Here is a 21046-nt window from a genome sequence, read left to right as displayed (position 1 = left end):
GTTTGTATCCGAGACATGTAGGAGTAGAAGAAACAATGAGTTGAGGTTGCTCCTCAGTTATTGGTTGGGAATCATCACCCTTAGGATCTTCCATATCCCGTTCTGCTCCTATCTCTCCCTCTTCAAGGGCCTCACCTTGTTCCTACTGGATCTCCTCAGTTATCTCCTTTTCAGGTTCCTATTGAATATTAGGAACTATGCCCTGAGGAGGTTTAACTAACATTTGTGTCTATCTTGCAACCTTGGAAATGTTGATGTATCTTGAGACTTCCCTTGTGCGGACACATATTTAACCACCAGTTCTTGTGTACATTGCAATGCTGCACTAGTAGGTCGAAGAAAATTAGGATTGTGGAACACTCTGGGAGGAGGTGGAAGAGAATCAAAATCTGATACATCAAACATGTCCGATCCCAACCCCTCGCTTGTCTCCTCTCCTTTTGTAGCCTCATCCACTTTGATGGTCTCTCTTGCTTGCTAAGAAGGCATAACAACTTGTTTCTTTCTCTTAGTTGCCTTTGTGGTTTTCTGCTTGATTCTTCTTATCAATGGAACATCTTCTTCCTTTGGCTCCTCCGGCATAACACCCATGTGTGGCGGATCTCTTCCATTTATATACCTTCCCTTGCACCATCTTCTTTGACTCCTATTCTGCAGTAGCTTCTCCTGAAGCAGATGTGGATGTTGAAGTCCCTTTGAATTTTATGATGGTAGACTTATTTGGAGCTATCATAGGGACTTCTTCCTCCTGAAAAAGGATCTTATTTTTCCTCCTGAACAAGGATCTTATTTTTCTTACCCTAATTTCTCCCTGTCTTTGTCCTTACCTCATAAACCACATGCCTTGTGCCCATATATAGTCTCTAGCCTCAAGGGAGTCGTGGGCTTGAAAGTTGGAATATTGACCTTCTCGTGTTTACCCTTGTCTATCTTTGATGGAGCCGCCAATTGTGGCCTCTCTGGCACATGATCTAGAGGAAAAGGCTTTCCAACCCTTCAAAGAGTTAGGTCAGTGATGTGCCTAACCCAATGATTAATGCCATCATTTTCAGATTTTGCCTCATCGGCATTCAACACTGGTTGCTTGTAAGCTTCATCTCTATTGTACAAAGGATCCAATTCATCTTCATAATCCTTATCCCAAGCCTTTGGTGGTTCTCAATTTGTAGAGCATACTCAACCAACTCTAGATTTGTTTTGTAGTAGTCCCTTTTTCAAACCTCATAATCATCTATGCAACTAATCCAATGGTCCTCTAGATGTGGCTCATGCACATATGTTTTCCCTTCCACCTTGCTGAAGAAATCCACAGTCTCAAATACTGGCTTCATGAGCTTAAAATCATCTAATGTTTACCCTATTCTCATGCTATGCTCCTGATGACCTTGATATCCTGAATTGTGTGGACCCCAATGGAGGTAGGGATGTCCCAACAATGTTTCTTCTTTCCTTTTATATTCTCATAAGATTTTTCCAATTGTCGCCCAATCTCTAGTAACACCAGCCTATCCAAGGGATAGCATGGGAGCTTCTTTGGATAAAGAGTGCACCGCGACACTTTGATGTATGCGAAAGTCCGAAATTGGATATAGTATGCTCCAATTTGGCAAACTCTAGCAACAACTTCCACATAGAGTCTCTTTGCGTAATCACCCTCAATATGATGGATGATTGCCAATATGAATGCATCATTTACAGTTCTGAACTCTAGGCTTCTTGCATTCTTTACTTGCTGGGGATACACAATATGTGGCCATGCTTGTGGATCCTAGGTTGATCCTCACTTAGTTAAACCCAGATAATCTTCTCTTGCAGCCAACAAATACACTATGTAAGAAGACATATAGAACTTAGGGTCATCCTTGACCGCCTGGAGTTGATCGTACAAATTCTCTTATGAGGGTGGCCCAATCAATCCTGTTCCTTCTGCTCTTTATCTTTTAAATGAAATGAACAATCAATGGTTCAAATGTTTGTGCAAACGGTAGCCCAAAGACCCTTCTCAGTAATACAACTGCATACCTAGTATCATCCACCATGTAACCACGATGCATATCAATCTTGTCTAGCCGGGCTCTCAGCACTGGGGTGATCAAATACTTCTCATTCACCAACTTGAAAGCAGCATCGACATTTTCCTGGAACCATCTGACAACACTCTCAAAAGTAATTTGGTAGAAGGTGTCCGCCTTGGGAATGTGGAACACCTTTTCAATGATGTTAGGTTGGATATCTAGGACCACTTCTCCAACAACGTTCTTTATTACTTTCTCATTTGCAACATAGTTGTTTTCCAATGCCATTATCAGATCTAAAGGCTGTACTTCCATAGGATGTGCCCACTGATTACATTGTGGTACACATTTTAGATCAGTTGTTTGGTTGAGCACTATGGACAGCTAATCAGTATGCTAATTGATAATAATGATAGCAGATGTCCCCTTACATAAAACCCAGCTCCCTTTAATGTTGATGGTTCAAAAAATATTTACCCCAAGAACAGGGCTTATTATTAAATATTTTTTTCCTTGACATATTTGGATATTCATAAAATTTGGTTGGTAGAAAATCTTGATTGTTGGGATACTAAGGGAAGAATGTCATCTTAAATTTGTTTAGGTTTTGAAGAAAGTTCCCTCGGAAAAAAACTTCTGACATTTGTTTAACGAGTACTTTTTCCTTGGCATGTTTGGATTATTCAAATATCAATACATAGAATCTCTTGATTTTGGGATACCAGTGAACAATATCATCTTAAATTTTCTGCCATGGGCTTGGGTAAATATGCTTTCATGAAAATCTAAATGAACCAATTGGTCTGTTTTGTATTTTTTTCCTTCTTTCTCTTTCATATTGTTTTTAATTTGCCTTTGAACTGGCAATTTGCAAGCATTATTTTTTATGTAATAGCAACAGTTCCCCGTTGAGGTGTTCAATTTATATAATAAAATGTTTTTCCAGGCCTAGATGTAATTTTTTTCTTAGTTTAGTGTATTAGAGACTTAAAAGAGGGGATTGTTGAGGGTGGGGGTAAAGTGAATACTGCTTTTTGGAAACCTTTGAGGAAGATTCAAATGTGCCTTTTAAAGTATAACTATGTAAATTGAAAAGACTGTATAATAGTTACATGTCATTAGGCATTGATAACCAGTTGGAAGCAGTTTCAATCTAATTTAGATTTTGCCTTATCATATTATGTTTGATTAGGATTCAGTGGAGACAAAGAAAAAGAAGAAAAAGAAGTCTGGGGTGCGCAAGCAAGAGCCCCTAGGTTCATCATCTTTAAATGGCACAGAGGAAGTTGTTGCTGCTGGAATTTCGAAGGAAGATGACAAAGAAGTTGGGCAGGTGGAGAATGAAGCTGTAGATAGCCAATCAGGTTGTTTTCTATCTTAGAGCATTTTGCCTTATTGTTTCAATTCAGGAAGATAATGGTTTTTAGTTTTACTATTTCTGCCATGGTAATGTAATACTCTTGAAGAGAGACATTAGAGAACCGCACGATTTAAGTACTGTTCTTGTTGCTAAGTATTAGCAGTTATTTCTGGTTAGTTCTGACAGCCAACCACAGCACTTCTCTTGTTTCTTCTACTCCAATGCTACCTTTTATACAAGGGTGCCAGAGATAGGACATGTACCATTCAATCATTTTTTTGGTTACAGAGGTTCCTACAGGATTCTAAAGATTATGTACAATCATGATAGTATAGGTTAAGTGATTATATTTACAATTATATTCTTAAGTTAGTGGTAAATTATAATGGATAGTTGTTTAGGAAGGAGCAACTCTAACATTGGGGAAAATATTCTACAAGTGGTGTGGACATTTGTAATGTTTGCAGCTGCAGGGACCGTGCACAATATATTCACATGGGTGGTAATCAGTCTATTTAAATTTCTCAGAAATGGCTGTAAAGGATATATCTTTGTATTTAAGCATAATCAGCAAAATTAGTGTATCCCATGCATGTTATGAACTGATTGTTCTCCACAAACAAACATGATAGTGAGAGAAGAGGAGATTGTAGGTGAAGATATCTAAATTGTTAAAATACTGATTTGGGTTTACGTTTGGATATGCTGGTATGGAAAAATATTTGTGGGGGTTTAGTTTAGTTTTGTAACTTCCGTACAAACAATAAATTAAAATCATAAATACATACATATTTGCAGCTTACAAAAAAGAACTAAGTTCAGAATACCACATAACATGCATATAATAAACAACATTACCATTAGAATGTTTTTTTCCTTGATGCCAATTTAACTCAAATGCCATGATAGATATTAGTTTTTCAATATGAAAGTAATAATAAATTCAACAATCAGTGTACATAAGATGATCAAGGTACACTAGAACAACCACAAGGAGCGCCACTAAATTTTAGACTAAAAGTATATTGGCTATTCAACAAATCCAAATAATGAAGATTGTTGGGAAGTGGTAGCATCTAACTCCTTAAAAATCTTTTGATGTCATTTTGTTATGCTTAGTTGGAATAACACTCCAATTCTACTCAGATGAAGATGAAATTAAAATCTATAAATCAAAATTTAAACTCAAAAAATAAATTAAAATTATGAAAATTTGAAACTCAAGTTTAGAGAGTTTCAAAAAAAACTTCCATCTAATAAAACATTAGGTCTTAGAATGCTTTTCCATAAAGACACTGCCAATTGTGAGCATTGTTGTTATGCATGTCACAGAACAACAGTTCTTTGACTATTGAAGTATACAAGATTAACAAACTATTTTGTAACTACATACACTACATGAGGATAAGGAAAGAGTCTTAAAGGCGAAATCCTTTGACATAGGAAGGACCTTGGTGCTATTATATTTTGGAGTCAATGTAAAGACAAGAAGATGTAGCGGGGTGGTCATTTTGTTCCACCACTCAACCAAAATTATTGACTATTGAAGTAGGATTAACAAACTATTTTGTAACTACAAGTACTATCTCTAAGGCAGAATCCTCATTGACATAGGAAGGACCTTGGTGCTATTATATTTTGGAGTCAATGCAAAGACATTAAGATGTAGCGGGGTGGTCATTTTGTTCCACCATTCAACCATAATTATGTGCATTTATTTGAAGAAAGCTCTTTTAGGACCTTGCTCTTTCTCAATTACGATGTTTGCCATTTTTTGAATCCTTGTGTAACATGCTATCTTACCATCGCTAATAAACAATTAAAAGTAAATAAAAGATGCATTTGTATTCATATTCACATGAATGAAGGACAGTTATAACAACTATTTTACATATTCAGTTGAAGGGATTTAACGAATTTAACAATACATGCTAGATTTACATGTTACATCCCAAAATTTGACCTAATTTAAAATATAACCGTTGAGGTTCACATGAAGTTAGTTGATAGTTAATTTGGTTATAATCCTGTGAAATGGTAAGATGGTTAGTCATTATAATTTCAAGTGAAGATAACAAGCTAGTTGATCATTTATCATGAATTCATGGAATTGAGAAGATGGTTAACCATTATGATTATTTATGATTAAGTAATTTATTATGATAGTATAATTTAACTGCGGAGAATTTCCTTCTAGGAAACACGTCGAAGGGGTGGAAGCATTGTCAAAAAAGAATTAGGCAGGAGCATCTCCGTCACTGGGCAAATGGGTTGAGGACCTAGCGACTTGGAATAGGTTACATTTGTGGGACCCGCATGAGCTATTAAATAAATAATTTAAAATGTAAAATAATTTAATTAAAATAATGTAGTTGAAATATAAAACATACCTCAAAGGATTTTTGATCTTTCATCATATTATTTTAATAAATATTTATATACATGCATATAAATATAAAAATGAGTTGGCATTATTATAATTAAATAATTTAATAAAGTGATGTTTACATGTACATATAAGATTATAATAATATTCAAAATATAATAACATTTGAATTATAATATTCGAATTATAATCTTCCAACTCTATTTTTTCCAATTTAATATTCTTGTTTTTAACTGATTAATACTTGGCATGATAAATCGATTTAATACTTGGAAATTCGAATTGACAATAATCTTTCCAACTTTATCTTCCAACCTTGTGTTTTCCTCTTTTTGTTCTAATTGAATTAAACACTTGGGAATTTGAATGGACATCTTGGAAACTGATAGAAGCTGAGGAGTCTCGACTAGCCTTTATGAAGCCGTGAATCGACCAAGGCAGATCAGTCTTCTCTCCTTTTCATTATTTGAAATGTTTTCATTTTAAGCCAAGCATAGTCATTCTCAGGAAAACATTCTTCCAGCTTCTCAGTCCAAAATACCCTGCTCTTCCTTACACTACCGGTGTCTGAAATTTGTAAACAAGTCTCAATTTGCGGGTGAGCAAGAAGCCAACAGGAGTTTTGGCCTAGGGACAGGAGGAGCCACATCAAAGCGCAATCACAGATCACAAATGTATGTAATCGCATGTCATAAATTTCTTCCTTCCTTTAAGTATAAACCCGACTGTAGTTGGCTACACATTGCTAGGGATGAAAGAAATACAATCTAAGCATTTGTAATTTATAGTTCTTCCTTCAATGAGTATAATGTCTGAATTACAGCCAGCTACATAATGATAGGATTGAGAATAAAACAATATATGTTTTCATGATCATAACTTCTTCCTTTTCTAATTAGAATATCCGACTATAGCCGACTGTGCATTGCTAGAGTGAGAATAAATTTATAATGCTTTGCTGTTGGTCCCCTGCATTACATAGAGATCACTGAAGATCTCCATCGAATTTCCTTGTGATTTACATCATTTATGAATTCATATGGTAGCTATAGAAACTTGATTGATTGTGTGAACTGACATCAATGACCTTGCTATCATAATTTCCGAACATGATCAAAATACTTACAAACACTGAGAAATTCACCTGCAAGATGCCATAGAAAGGTGAAGAGGTGTAAATTATATCAGAATGCTTATAATCTTATAGACATTGAGGAATTCACCGGCAAAGAAACCATGAAATAGTGAAGAGGTGGAATGAATCTGCAAGAATGTAGAAGAGAAATCAGATATGATTAAGTTAATTATTTAAACAATAAATTCTGCAATCCTTAAGAATATCCGTTTCAAATTATAAATTGTGAACATATATGTTATTCATGAATTTGTTGGAAATCAATAGACAAAGTTGATTGCTGTGAGATCTGAACACCTAGGATTCACCGGCTATATAGCCATGGAAAGGGTGAAGAGATGAGATGGAGTCTGTAATGACTTAAAATAAAAGTTAGATTTGATACATTAAATCTAGAATAATATCATGCATGATCCTGTTAATGTAACTCCTGCTGTCAAGTCTAGTGGTGTGGTTAGATACTAGGATGCTTAGTAGATGACAGATGATCCAAGTCCAATTCTAGGTAGGGAGGGCCTTTCTCATTGGAGATTGTGTGGGGAATAAGTTAAGGGCCGAGGTTGGGCGGTTAAGCCCCTAACAATGTTTCACCTCTCCCAAATTTGTTGGACATACAACATACAAAGATAAGTTATACGTTCAATTGTTTGTCGAAAATAGGTAATACCACTTTTATGATGTATATGCAAGAGGTAAGATTAATTGAGTTATTTCATCATTACAGTTATTTTACACCTAGATTTGAGGAATAGAATTATGGATTGTTTTTCATTTATATGAATATCGAATATGAGCATATCTTCTAATCTTGAGTTATTGCCATAGTTAAGTAATCGGAAGGAAAGAAATGACACAATGGTATCTGGAAGCCCTAATTGATTTAGTGATATCTGATGCCCTAAATGATCCAGTGGTAATTGAAGCCCTAAACGATACAGTGGTATTTGAAGCCCTAAATGATCCATTGGAAATTGATGCCCTAATTGATACAGTGGTATGAGATGCCCTAATTTTATATAGTGGTATTTAATGGTAATCGTCATTTGATTTTGATATAGCGGTAGTGGATGGAAGTCATTATATGATAATGTTATAGTGGTAATTGTGGACTAATTTGGGTGATTGCAGAAGCATTCTGACAATGACTTATCGATTCAAATTCCATGGTATGTGGATTTTAATTTCTATAGTAAATTCCTTGATGGTGATTTAAGTTCTTAGTTAAGAAAATTTGTTAAATTGTTTTTAACCGTCAATTCCTTTTCACATGAACATGATTGATATAACTGTCTTCCTATGAAATGAAATAATAACTAAATTTATCGAGTATGTTAGTTGTTAATTAAGACCCGAGAAAGTGGTTGTTACATTACATATCCCAAATCTATTGATTTAACTGAAGGAAAATAACATTTCTTTTGAGTCACGTCAAAGACCTTTATAACTGCCATTTGATAAGCATATCTCATGCATACAATTACTTTACATATTCAATTGAAAGATCAACTGATTTAAGTGATTTCTAATACATTGGAAGGAAAAATTGATTTCTAAACATTCAAAGGAATAACTGATTTAACTACTATTTACCGATCCAACATGCATCAAATTGGAAATGCGGAAACATAAAGTACCCAATATGTGTGCATGATTATGTCCTTGTGTTGTGCAAGCCTTGGCATTTGGAAGAGAGAAGCATTGCCATGGGTTTAACTGGTGTAGAGGCACCTAAATTTCAAGAGAACAAGGAGGTTTAGAGTCCTTCAGTCATATGTTAAATTAATGTGATCCATTTATGATATATTTGAGTCTTTTGAGTCAAGATGTAAAGGCCAAAGAAGCCATTTGTAATAAGTTGTCAAAATTGTAAAAGGAGGTCTTAATATGATCAATAATGTCAAAAATTTTATTTAATAGATGAATGGATCTATTTGTATCCATCTAAAGTCATTTCAGTCATAATTTTGGTCTAGGTTGTGTTTATGTGAAAGTTGTAATGCAAAAAAGCATAAAGTGCATAAAATGTCGTCAAAAATGCAAAAGGATTAAAAGAATGTAATGGGTTGGTTTAAAAGGTGGTTGGGAAGTTGTAAACCACCACAACCACTATAAAAAAATTGTATTGGTCGTTCCAAAGGGAAATGAATGAATGAGAAAAAAAAGATCATTTTGAATCAATTGGTTTCTTAAGAGCTTGCCATTTTGATTGCTGTTAACTATTTTTGTGTTGGTTCCAGGTCTTGTACGGCCATTTACAGCTTGGAACCCATGTATATTCTATACATCTGAATAGTAGGATGATTAATATTCCTTCTCTTTTTGGTTTGGAGCAATTTCATTAAGTTTTGAAGAAGTTATGCAAGTTTTGGTAAAAGTGATTATTTTCAGATTTGAGGATGCCCAACTACAGTCGGATTGCAATATTTGGTACAGACACATTTGGATGAAACAAGAATTCTATTTATATTCATTGGTAAGATATGTGAACTAGCTTTCATTTCCAATTGGTTTGAGTCGTTTTCATTCAGATTGTGTAAGTTATGTGTAATTGAGTAAAGACTTTTTTTTTAAAGATCTCCATTGAAGTTGCAGACAATGATTTGTGCTTGTAGAACGATTTATGAATTGGAAGAATCAATGGCTTAAATATTATGAAAATAGTTTCATAGAGGATCAATGTGAAATTGGTTTGGTTTCATTTGGAGTGATTTTGAGGAAGTTATTGGATGCCCTAGTTAGGGTTACTGGTTTTACTTCTAATTTATGACAGAGAAAATGAGTCTAAGTGCAGAGACTATAACTTGTAATGGATTTATTGTTTTTGGCTCAGCTTTGGATATGTTTTAGTATTCCTAATTTGGAACAATTTATCAAAGGGTTTGGCAAGAAAAGTTCAGGATTAAAAGTTATGAATAATGTAATCAAACATAGAAATCTGATTTTTTGAATGAAGATGTTGTCTTAGTTGCCTAAATTTCAGGTTCTCTGTTGTAATCTTTGAGATGTTCTTGGTTCCTTGAGGTTGTACCAGCCTATTGTGAATCCCTTGAGTTGAACTAAGATTCCTTGGAGGTAAATACAAAGGGCACTGCATCATTAACCTCCCAAACCGCATACCCTTAAGTATCCCCAGACATTCTCTATTGAGAAAGGCCCTCCCTACATTGGGATTAGGCTTGGGACACCACTATCCTGCCACTAAGCATCCTGGTGTTAGAGTGTTGACTAGTTAGCTAGCTAGGCTATGGATACCTTCCATCAACCTATCTATCAACTACTAGCACTTTGATCTCTTGTGATCACAAGAAGAAGCATGCCACTAACCTACCTTGGCCAAGGATTTGTGTGGGCACTGTTTACCCAATCACCCACCACTCGACTTGACAAACAAAATCTAAACTTTGGACTACCATGAGCCGACTCAGTTTTTTATTTGCTTACATTCATTATTTTTATTAGCTACTTATTTCGTTCTCTTTATCTTGCAGGATTAGCCCGCTATTCAGTTATTATCATTTCACTCCCTTCATCTTGACCTTATTGGTCATCCTTGATGAATTCCTGTGAGCAAGCATTTTTGCACTGTATATAAACACAACCATTTATATTCAGCCCAACTTGGCTTATGGCTTAGAAAAAGATGTATAATGCTTTGTAAAAATTACTTGTTGGCTCTTCTTGAGTGTGTTGTTGCTTATCTCAGAGGCATATGAGAGATGCCACTGTATAAACTTGCACGGAAAGGAATTCTTTTTAAACAAATTTCGATAAAGATCACAAGAGAAAAAGGTTCCATAATTCTTATATTTGAACTCAAATAATCATGAATAAGAAAATAGATTCATTTTAGGGTTAGACTCTTTCTGTGTTATTGTCACTCTCCTTTTCCAACTGAAAATTGAGAACCTCATGTATCAAATTGAGAGAAACAGAGTATTAGAAAGAAAAATGCATTACCTGAATAAGTATTGCCCCCTTATGGTAGAGGAACGTTGCTTGCAGAGAGTATGTAAGACAGGAATTGTACACTTGTGGAGCTCCAACTTAGCACACGACACAGTGTGTAGATTTCACTCACAAGATATACATCACTGTAGATAGCGATTCCTTGCAGAGATATAAACTATATAGTAAACCAGTTCTATACAATTGCAATTGTGAGACAAAGATCTTCGAGGTGAGAAAATGCAGAGCTAAGTGGCTGTATGGAGAACACACAATTGCAGAGAAAATAGGTGACTTGAGAAAAAATGTAAGGTAGTCTATTCAAGATGAAACAAGACCATCGTGTATGTGATGTGCTCCCTTGCGTTCTTAGTTATGAGCAAGAGCAAGATGGAAGGTGGCATGAGAGTTATAAAGAAAACAAGGGTCAAGGTTAAAACCGGTTCGGGTTATTACAATTTACCACAAATTTAACATATCTCCCACCATGTGTAACTTTTATTTTGTTAATATACTTCCACAATGGTTAATTTGGGTCAGCTTGGAACTAGGTTTGGACCATGGAGCTAGAGTTGGCTATCATTGTAATCCCTATGGCAAGCAGTTTAGAAAACATCATTTGCTGAACAAATGAAAAAAAGAATACAGTTTAATATATTTAGTCTTTTAAACATAGAAGAACAAAATAAAACAAAATAATCGATTTGTATAAGCAAAGATGAAAGTAAACCAAAAAACCTTAACTTTTTTCCAGAAATCTCTGTATGTTCCCCTTGGTAGTGAATGGGCTCTTTCCTATGCAAATGAATAACAGTATATTCACTTTGGAAGTTTGGAGCCTTCAATGATCAATTATCAGCTCTATTTGTATAATGAAAAGCCAAGAATGGAAGACTGGGAAGCTTATATGTTTTTTGTCTTTGGCATTAAGTAGCTAATATATTTTATGTTCACTGTTAATTATACGTATTTACTTCATTTCTCTATTTCCTCAATTAATTTTAGTTATCCATCTCCTAATGTCCTGAATTTCTCAATATTTTGAAATTTGCTAAAAGCTCCAATTCATTGAAAGCTACAGTTTATTCAAGTTCTTGATTCATTCTAGTCTGCAATGTAATAATAATCATATGCAGCTCATTGAAGATGTCGACTCTCTGAAAAGTAAATTACATTATGCAATATGCATACATCAAAATATGATGTGATTTTTCTGTAGTTTATTTCTCTTCCTGCTTAAAGAATGTTAATTAGGCTTACTTTGCTGTTACTAAATTCACTGTATGTATGTATGTTAATTAGATGCTGCAAAGAAGAAGAACAAAAAAAAGAATAAGTGAGTTGTTTTATCTCTGTACCTATTACTTATTTCTAAATTTGCTGGACCCCTTTAAGTTTTAAGGATATGTCATACAGTATCTAGATCCAAGCCCTTTAAAATGTTTAATCAGACTTACTAATGACACTTACTTGGCTATCTTTGATGGGCAGGAAGAAAAAGGAACCTTTACAGCAGACTGATCCACCCTCAATTCCTGTAGCTAGTCTTTTTCCATCGGGAGATTTTCCAGAGGGTGAAATTCAGCATTATAAGGACAAGTGAGTGCATGGCATTTTATTGATAATTCATCTGATCGTATATATAACCATATCTTCAAATTTTCAGTCCATGTTAGTTAATTGTCATATTATCTGTTCATTTCTACAACTTTTACACTTGCTCTCCCTCCTTGTATGACATTGGATTGAAGACTTAAGGTAGCCAGAGCTCAACTTTCATCACTTTGTGTTCCTTAGGTTTTGCATTTGATTTGATTTGGATTAGGTACCTGTTTACAGCAAAATGATTTTTGTCACTTTGTGGCATGATGAAATATGGGCTGAAATAAAAAATGATATTATGCATTAGAGTTGGTTTAAGATGTTTAGAGAAAAGAATGTTGAAAAACCTGACATCTGTCATATTGAAGCTGAAAAATGCATGAAATGAGCATTTGAAGTTTCCATGCTGAATGTGTGCCTACACCCCATAGTTTGATATTAAAAAATGACCAGTGTGTACATTTGCCTGGGAAAGTCTGAGGATTTTCTTACAGGTAGTACGTACAAAGGCTTTATAAACTAAAAACTGCACCCATTATGAAAATTGCCAAATTTTAAATACGTTCTTTTCCTTTGATTGTTGACTTAACCTGGGTTTGACTGGGTATGAATTACCTGGGTGTGTGTATAAGACCTTGCACGGACAGATGATTACTAGTAGTAAACCACCAGTATTTCCTGGTTTCTGCTGCTATAGTAATATATTAAACTCTAATTACATTTTTTATAAGTAGGAAAAAAGAAAAAGTGGAGTAAAGATAACATCTATCATTTTTCTCAACTTTTCTGGACAGGCCCAACTATTGCCAATATTTTGTCGTGCTCAATAGGGAAGATATTAAAGACTTATCATTTTTTTCTATGAATAATTAACAAAGTTTTTAATGCAAATAACCATTTAAATAGCACATGCTAAGATGCAAATAATATCATAGGAGTTTCTATTAGTATTAATCACTTCAATTTTGGGTACTATACTCCATTGTTGGAATTCTAACTCATTGGTGAATCCAAATTTAGAAAAAAATGATGAAGAATTATATAAACTGTTGAAAACAGCCTATAGAGCTTTCTCTGATTTACTACTTGTAGTGCCTCTCCATTTGATTTCTATAAGTCATCCTAATGGATGCAACCTTGTTGATCTTTTGTTGTGATGGATTGTGATTAGGACCATGAGTGGTCTACACCCTTGAGGTGATTGGATTTATGTTATTGTATTAGTTGCTTTGATTATGCTTTTGGCTGATTTATGAGATTATGATGTGTTAGATGGTTCATTGAGGTTTGTGCCAGTGGTTACCAGGATTGATGTGGTATCATGATGATGTTCCATGATTACCCAGAGATGTGTGCAGAGATTGCACTGTGTACTATTACCTTGCTACACTGGACTAGGTTCCTATAGCAATGGTTAGTCATGTTTATGGCTGTGTTCGCTTATGTGTTTTAAGTGCCTTTTCATGTTGTGTAACTACCATTATTAAATACTTAAATAATTAGAAATGGATTGTCCATGTTGGATTCATTGGTTATGTGTTGCGGATATTTACCTTGTGATATTTTGATCTAAGAGATACTTGTTACTCATGTTATGGTTTACATTTGAGATGACTTGAGGGTCAGATGTTATACCTTGACTTCAGTATCGTAGATGCTTTACTGCTATGTTGTTCAGTTTATCATATTTGCATGTTGATGCCATTTTGAGATGATAGTGTGTTTTATGATGATATCTGGTTATCCAGTGTTTGGACATATCTCTGATTATGTTATGTGATGGATTTAATGCTATGGTTATTTACTTCATTCCTACGTTGTTATGCTATATGTGAACATGAGTGATGTAAATAGATTGTTTTACTATAATTGAATAAATGGCTAAATTAGGTGATTTAATGCATTTATTGCTTCGGCTATGTTGTTATATACAATTGCACTTGATTGTGTTGTTTAGAGTGCAGGATTTATATCCCTGGAGTGCTACATGGAGTTAGTGGTTCAGCCATTAATATTTTACCAATGTCGTCCCTGTATGGTCGATGTATCCTTATTTGAATTGTTTAATTAATCTTTTCGGTGATTATTAAATCTAAACTCATTTACATTATGTGATTAGACCAGTGAGCGTGTGCGCATTTAGATATTCGCATCGTTGCAAAAGTTGTTAAGGAAATTTCTGTGGTTTTGGGTTTTCGGGCTTTTAATTTAATTGAATTTAATTTCTGGCAGCTTTGCCATAGATGAATTCCTATTTCTAGGAATAGCCTGTTTTTGTTTGGGTCAAGTCCGAGTTTAACTAGGTCAGCTGGTTATTTTCCCTAATCGATTATTCACTGGAAAAGTGAAAAGTATCCAAAAAGGAATTTAACTCCTCACTTCTCACTTTTGAATTAGAAAGTTTGAGAGTAAACCCCAAAATCCTCTTCATGAGGATTTACTGTTTTGTTCATTGTGGGAGCTATGGGCGTGGGATCGTCGCGAGGTTGGTCTCGTTGGATCCAGCTTGGGGAGACCTTGGATTGCTACAGTTTTTGGCTACTTCTGCGGGATTTTTATTTTATAGTTTAGATTCCTGTTTTGCCCTTTTGGCTGTGAGGTAGGGCTCTCCTATTTTATTGTTTCTGCTCCATTTCAGCTTCTATTTTGGTAGCCGTTTGTTAGAGGCTAAGAATTAGTGTTTCCCTTCGTTTCTGTTTGCTAGTTCTGCCCAGTTGGTTGGGTATGAACATTTTCCCTGTTTTTGGGATGGAGGTTTGGGGTTTCGCGCTGTTATATGGCTGTTTTTGCATACGGTGTCGGAACCCAAATTTTATTGGATTTTTGGGGTTTTTGTGCCCAAAGACCAAATGGGTTTTAATTTCGAAGTTTTCCAATTTTTGGGGTTTTTACCTCATTTTGCATGCTGCCCTGTTTTCTCGAGTTTTCTTAGCATAAGCTTGGTCGTGGACTTGGATCATTTTTTTGGATGTCAATCAAACCATTGTTGCACTTTTTTTGTTTGTATTGGGATGTGTGCCACATCCATACTCTTGACTTTGTGTTTGGTTGAGTGATTTTATACTTGCTGTTATTGTTTCTTTTGGACCTTTGTTATGGTTTCATGGACACTAGGATTCATGTAGAATCTGTACTCCCGGATTGAGGTCAGTTGAGTGAGTTCATGATGTTTGGTCTTGTTACATCATTGGGATTCGTGTAGAATCCATACTCTTGGATTGAGACCGGTTGAGTGGTTCATGATGTATGGTTTTATTGTTCTTGGGATTCGTGTAAAATCCGTCCTCCCGAGCTTGTTTTGGTTGAGTGATATTTTGCTTGTGTTCTCATGCAGTCCTTGTGTTATGATCTTGGTGATGGTGGTGCGCCACACACGAGTACGTGCATGTACATGTGTTGGGTGACTTGCGGGGGCCGATCTTCCATGGTACTTCCAGAAGTTATGATCATTGGGGTTGGATTGGGAATTTGTATGCCTACAGACACTCATTGTTGGATGAGCATGGGTAGGATAGGGTAGCATATGGCGATCATGGCGCCATAGGTTGGCAGAGGGAGCTTGAAGTAAGTGATAACTAAATAAAATGTGAGTGGTAATAGAATTGAAGATAATAAAATGTGTGAGCACTCGATTAAATTTGAGGAGACAATGTGTGAGCACCCGTTTAAGTTTGAGGACACACGATCCGAGCTTAGGCTTGTCGATGCCAAACGACTCTCCATGATGTCAGCTCCTACTTAGTAGCCCATTGAGTGTCTGACCAGGACCTATAGTTTATGCATTGTTTATGTTTTTGGTTTTAGTCATCATATTGTCTGGCATGAGTGTTAGCCATGGACATTGTGCTTTATGTGTGTTTGTGGTTGGATCATTATCTCCATCAGCACGACAGTAGTGGACCTACGGGCTCCATGTGGTTGAGAGGCGTAGCTACCTATACCACTGCTAGGGACCGGTGTATAGAGACGGTCTACTACCCCAGTGCGATTGTTGCTAGATGTTTTCACTTGATACTTCGGGTTCCAGAGTATGCTTTCTTGTGATTTATGCATTCATTGGAATGCTTGGATATCATGTTAAGATGATGCTTGTTTATTTGACGCATTCCTATATTATGATGTTTAGCATATGATTGGATGATGTGAATTGCTTCGTTGGTTTATCTATTGCTTATTGGTTTAGCATGTTAGATTTCCTATTTTTATGATGTTTAGCATATGATAGATGATAAGTTTGATTTGTAGGATTATCTTATGCTTTATTTTTAGCATGTTGGATTTCCTTAGTCTTATGTTCTAGCACATTTTAGTAGTGATGTCCTCATAAGATAGCACCAACGATCTGGTTAGTAGTTTGGGATGTTATGCGCAGGGGATGGCTAGGACCCGCAATGGTCTTATGATGCTATTAACGGTTGGGAGGAACTGCGTACTTAGTTTGGTTGTTCAGTTATTCCGATGTTTTTTTTGTACATTGTGATGTTGCTTCTGTACACTGTTATGTTGCTTTCAGTATGTTCTTTTTACTACTATGGTTTAGATGGATAGATGTTCCTCTTTCTTGTTCATGGCATCTTGTTGTTAATGCACTCGAGTGTTCATTCCTTGATCTACGTGGATCTGGTACTCCCCGGTGTGGAGGTTTGTTTTTTCGTTTCATCCCTTGTTTTGGCCCTTAGAGTAATTCTTTCTTTTTCTAGGTGACCATGCATTAGCATTGGGCGATACTTTAAAGTATCGCACGTCCAAAGGAGAAGAATCGTGCGATATTGGAAAGTATCGCATGCCCTTGTAAACTCTATCGTGTGACACTTTGTTGTATCGCAAGCCTCTTGGAGAAAGGTCATACGATACTGGTAAAGTATCGCACGCCTTTTTGAGAAGTGTCGCCCAAATGCTGATTGTATTGCATGCCTTCATTAGAAAGGTCGTATGATACTGGAAAGTATCGTATTGTGCTGATTTAAAGTATCACTTGGGTTTTGGAAAAACCTGTCTGGGCGGACAGCGGGCGCTTTTTGGTTTGTCCAAAAGTCTTTCTGAGGTGTTTTGGATACTCTTTATGGTGTTCTCAAATATCTTGGGATTGCATTTCAAATTTAGTATGTTATCAGATTTGTATTTGTTTGCGTACTTCCATGGTTTGTCGTTTATGTTTGGTAGTGGTGTTTGGAGATTTGTTGGTTGCTTGGATTGTTGGTGAAGTCTTTTGTTGTGATCTTTGTGATCCCTATATGATGTTGTCATGTGTATTCATACTTGTAAAAAAATATATCTTGGCTTGAATTGAATCCTTGTTCCAAGGATCTCTGGGTGGGGCATTATACTACTCCCTACTACTTTAGCACCCTAGGGCCTATACCACTATAGGTTTCTTTTGATGTGTATGTATTGTTTCGTGATCACTGGGAAAATGTCTCTATGTGTTGAACTATTCGTGCCAGTGAAATATTAAATGACAGATTCAAAACTTTTGTCTATATGTGTGACCAAACTTTCACATGCTTTGTTGCTTGACAAAATCAATACACAGGCCTACTTTAGATCATTTAAGATGATCACTTATATCTGTCAAGGTTATTGGTATTTGTTTAGTCAATTTGATCAGAATATATTTGTGGTTATTCTCACACAACTTATTATGGATGTTCTTCTGAAACAGGATTGAAATAGGCATTGTTTGTAGTTTCTAGCATTGATTTACCCTTATAATATTCCTACTTTGAGTTGATTGTTTGTAGCAATATTTGAATGCTAACTCCATTTAAGAATTAACAGTAATTTATGGCGAGTAACATCTGAAGAGAAGCGGGAACAAGAACGATTAGAGAAGCCTATCTACAATGCTGTCCGTCAAGCAGCAGAAGTGCATCGTCAGGTTGTGCACAATGATTTGAAATGTACTTGTCATGTGGAAGATCTTACTAGTTAATTACTTATAGTATTTGTCTGAATGTGCCACTATCATAATCTTCATATTTATAAGGTTCTCTTGTGAGTAATTTATTGGTAGGCTACAGGCTCATCTATTTTTGGAGATACGCAATTTTTTAACTCTTTTGTTTGGCATCTATGTTTTGGAAGGTCCGAAAGTACATGAGGAATTATATAAAGCCAGGAATCCTTATGATTGATTTGTGTGAAACATTGGAAAACATGGTGCGCAAATTAATTCAAGAAAATGGACTCCAAGCAGGCATTGGCTTTCCTACCGGTTGTTCACTGAACTGGTACATTTAAAAGAACACTTTCTCGGTGTTGAAAACATGTAAACAAATTTGAGATCTTTTTATTGTTTATGATTGTGCTGCCATTCGTGATAGGGTTGCTGCACATTGGACACCAAACTCAGGTGATAAGACTGTTCTTCAGTATGATGATGTCATGAAATTGGACTTTGGAACACACGTTGAAGGTACATGCATGTAAATCACATCTTTGTATTGTAAGTTTCCGTGCTTATTATCTCACAGTATCATATTATTGTGATATAATAAAGGAAGAAATCCTTCACATTGATTTAATTTGGTATATTGTGAAAATGGCTGTTTTGTCACTTTTTGCTCACTTTTCTTGTTATTAATGGCTTCCTTATTTACCCCAGGACATATTATTGATTGTGCCTTTACAGTAGCATTCAATCCAATGTTTAACCCACTCCTTGAGGCTGCAAAGGAGGCTACAAATACTGGCATTAAGGTGTGTCTAACTGGATACTCAAAAGTTGTATTGACCTGTTCACAGAGGCTGGGTGCTCTAGTTTGATTGACTTGACAATTTTGACAGAATGTTATTTCTAAATGTGGAAAAATTAAATATATTGTTCAGGCAGTATAAATAGTTTCCTTCTATTATTTCCATTTTAAGTACACATATGTAATAGCTAATGGTCTCCATCATTGGAGCAGTTGTATGCTTGATGTTTTTTGAATATCTCTAATCATGATAAATTTCTAGCAAAAGTAGCAATGATTGAGAATAAAGGAATTACAACTTTTAGTACAAGGGTTATGTGTATAAGGATTTCAGTGAAAATAAAAGTCGGAAACTCTTACATATACCGCTCATATCCTAGAAGTGGTACAATATTCTACGGCATTTTTATTGAACACCCATAAACTAAAAGTCTTCTTATGAATGTAGCAACAATATACCACCTGCTAAGGGAGGACTTTGGCAACCTCCTCAGGAACAGAATTATAATACAGCCACACTGATCACTCCTCAAGTTAAAGATCAAAAGTTGAGGTGACTGAAGAATGGGTGTTATTCTGTGGTGGCTTGGGTGTGAATATATTGTTTGAGCATAGGTCAAGTTGAAAGAGAAAGAACTTGTGTTCACTATATTTTTTGAATGTGCAGTAAATTGGTGTCAGGATTCATGGTGATGGAGATAATAATTTAGAGCATTGGGCTCCTTGTCTGCCTTTCTGATTGCAACCAAGTTATGATTGGGAACCACAAATTTGAAGCTTGTTAATTTTTGGTGAGAGGTTTGTGATTGAGAAAATAATATATCAACAGTAAAGTATCCAGGTCATCCTTAGAATGGTAGCTTCTGAAATTTTTAAGGAACATGTAAAATGTTGTGTGTCAAAGAAAATTGCAAACTTTAATGAACATTGCTGTCAGGATGAAATGCTTTCAGACAATAATCTTTTGAACAAGAAAATAGAGGATTGAAAGTTATCTGACATATTAAGAGACAATATCCTAGTGAAGGAATTAACATATTATAGGCAGCAATTCAAAAACATGTAAGCAATAAAAGATCTACAATTATTGAACAACTGAACAAAATACAGTCTTATTTCAACAAAGTGTTAAAATTTTGATCAGACTGATGCAATGAGGGCTGTTTGCACATTTGAGGTATACTAATACTTAGTTTTGTTTTGCAGATGACAATCAGATATGTGTGGATCTGAATCGCAATTATATTGCAGACTGTATAACAAATCTGGATGTATCAAACTTGAACTCTTATATTGCTGATCTAAAGAGAATAATGCATTTATATATTTCAATGCTTAGTCTCTTGGATTCTGTCCATATATATATTCATCCTAAGAGACACATAATGGGTGGACTTGTCTGTTCATTATATGTCTCTTGGTGAAAGGGCACGAAGTCACATTTTAATATCTCTAAAAGACCCATTCCATAATTGGACATGATTACTTAATAAACAAATTATTATTGTGACCTCCGATCTACATAAGGAGATGGATCATAATCTTGATCCAATCTAATAAACATTTGATCGATATTTTGTAAGCAAACATTGATCGATCTCCAAGAGAATTATAATCTGACTGCAAAGATTTGGCATGCTTAGTTTGTTATGATAGTTTCAGTACAAGGAGAATCACCTATTATATTCAATGGCAAGACAAAAATAATAACTACATATATGTGTGTGTATGCATGTATATCAGTTCACATAGTGAACTGATATGCATACATCCACATATCTATACAGTTGCCTTAACCAGTTTATTCTTATATCTGGCCGACGCTATCATAAATCAACACTAAGATTTTGCACCTTTGTTACACCATATTTCAAGGATGGGGATGGCAGGGAATAGGGAGAGGTGTTT

At 35.4% G+C, this 21046-nt stretch overlaps 1 protein-coding gene across 1 annotated transcript in view; it reads left to right on the top strand.

The window, feature by feature from the left end:
• LOC149535197 (methionine aminopeptidase 2B-like) overlaps window positions 1-21046 on the top strand; it is a 118483-nt gene that overhangs the window by 56830 nt on the left and 40607 nt on the right. Inside the window, exons 2-8 of the mRNA XM_089807599.1 lie at window positions 3208-3379; window positions 12144-12177; window positions 12333-12440; window positions 18222-18321; window positions 18528-18673; window positions 18767-18858; window positions 19048-19142. Coding sequence (XP_089663725.1) covers window positions 3208-3379; window positions 12144-12177; window positions 12333-12440; window positions 18222-18321; window positions 18528-18673; window positions 18767-18858; window positions 19048-19142 — 747 coding nt within the window. The remainder of the gene's footprint in view (window positions 1-3207; window positions 3380-12143; window positions 12178-12332; window positions 12441-18221; window positions 18322-18527; window positions 18674-18766; window positions 18859-19047; window positions 19143-21046) is intronic.

Source organism: Cupressus sempervirens, chromosome 10 (genome assembly GCF_028749045.1).
Source record: "Cupressus sempervirens isolate cs-2001-9-10 chromosome 10, ASM2874904v1, whole genome shotgun sequence".
Classification (NCBI taxonomy): domain Eukaryota; kingdom Viridiplantae; phylum Streptophyta; class Pinopsida; order Cupressales; family Cupressaceae; genus Cupressus; species Cupressus sempervirens.
The sequence above is the reverse complement of the archived record's forward strand: the minus strand, read 5'-3'. Positions and strand labels throughout refer to the sequence as shown.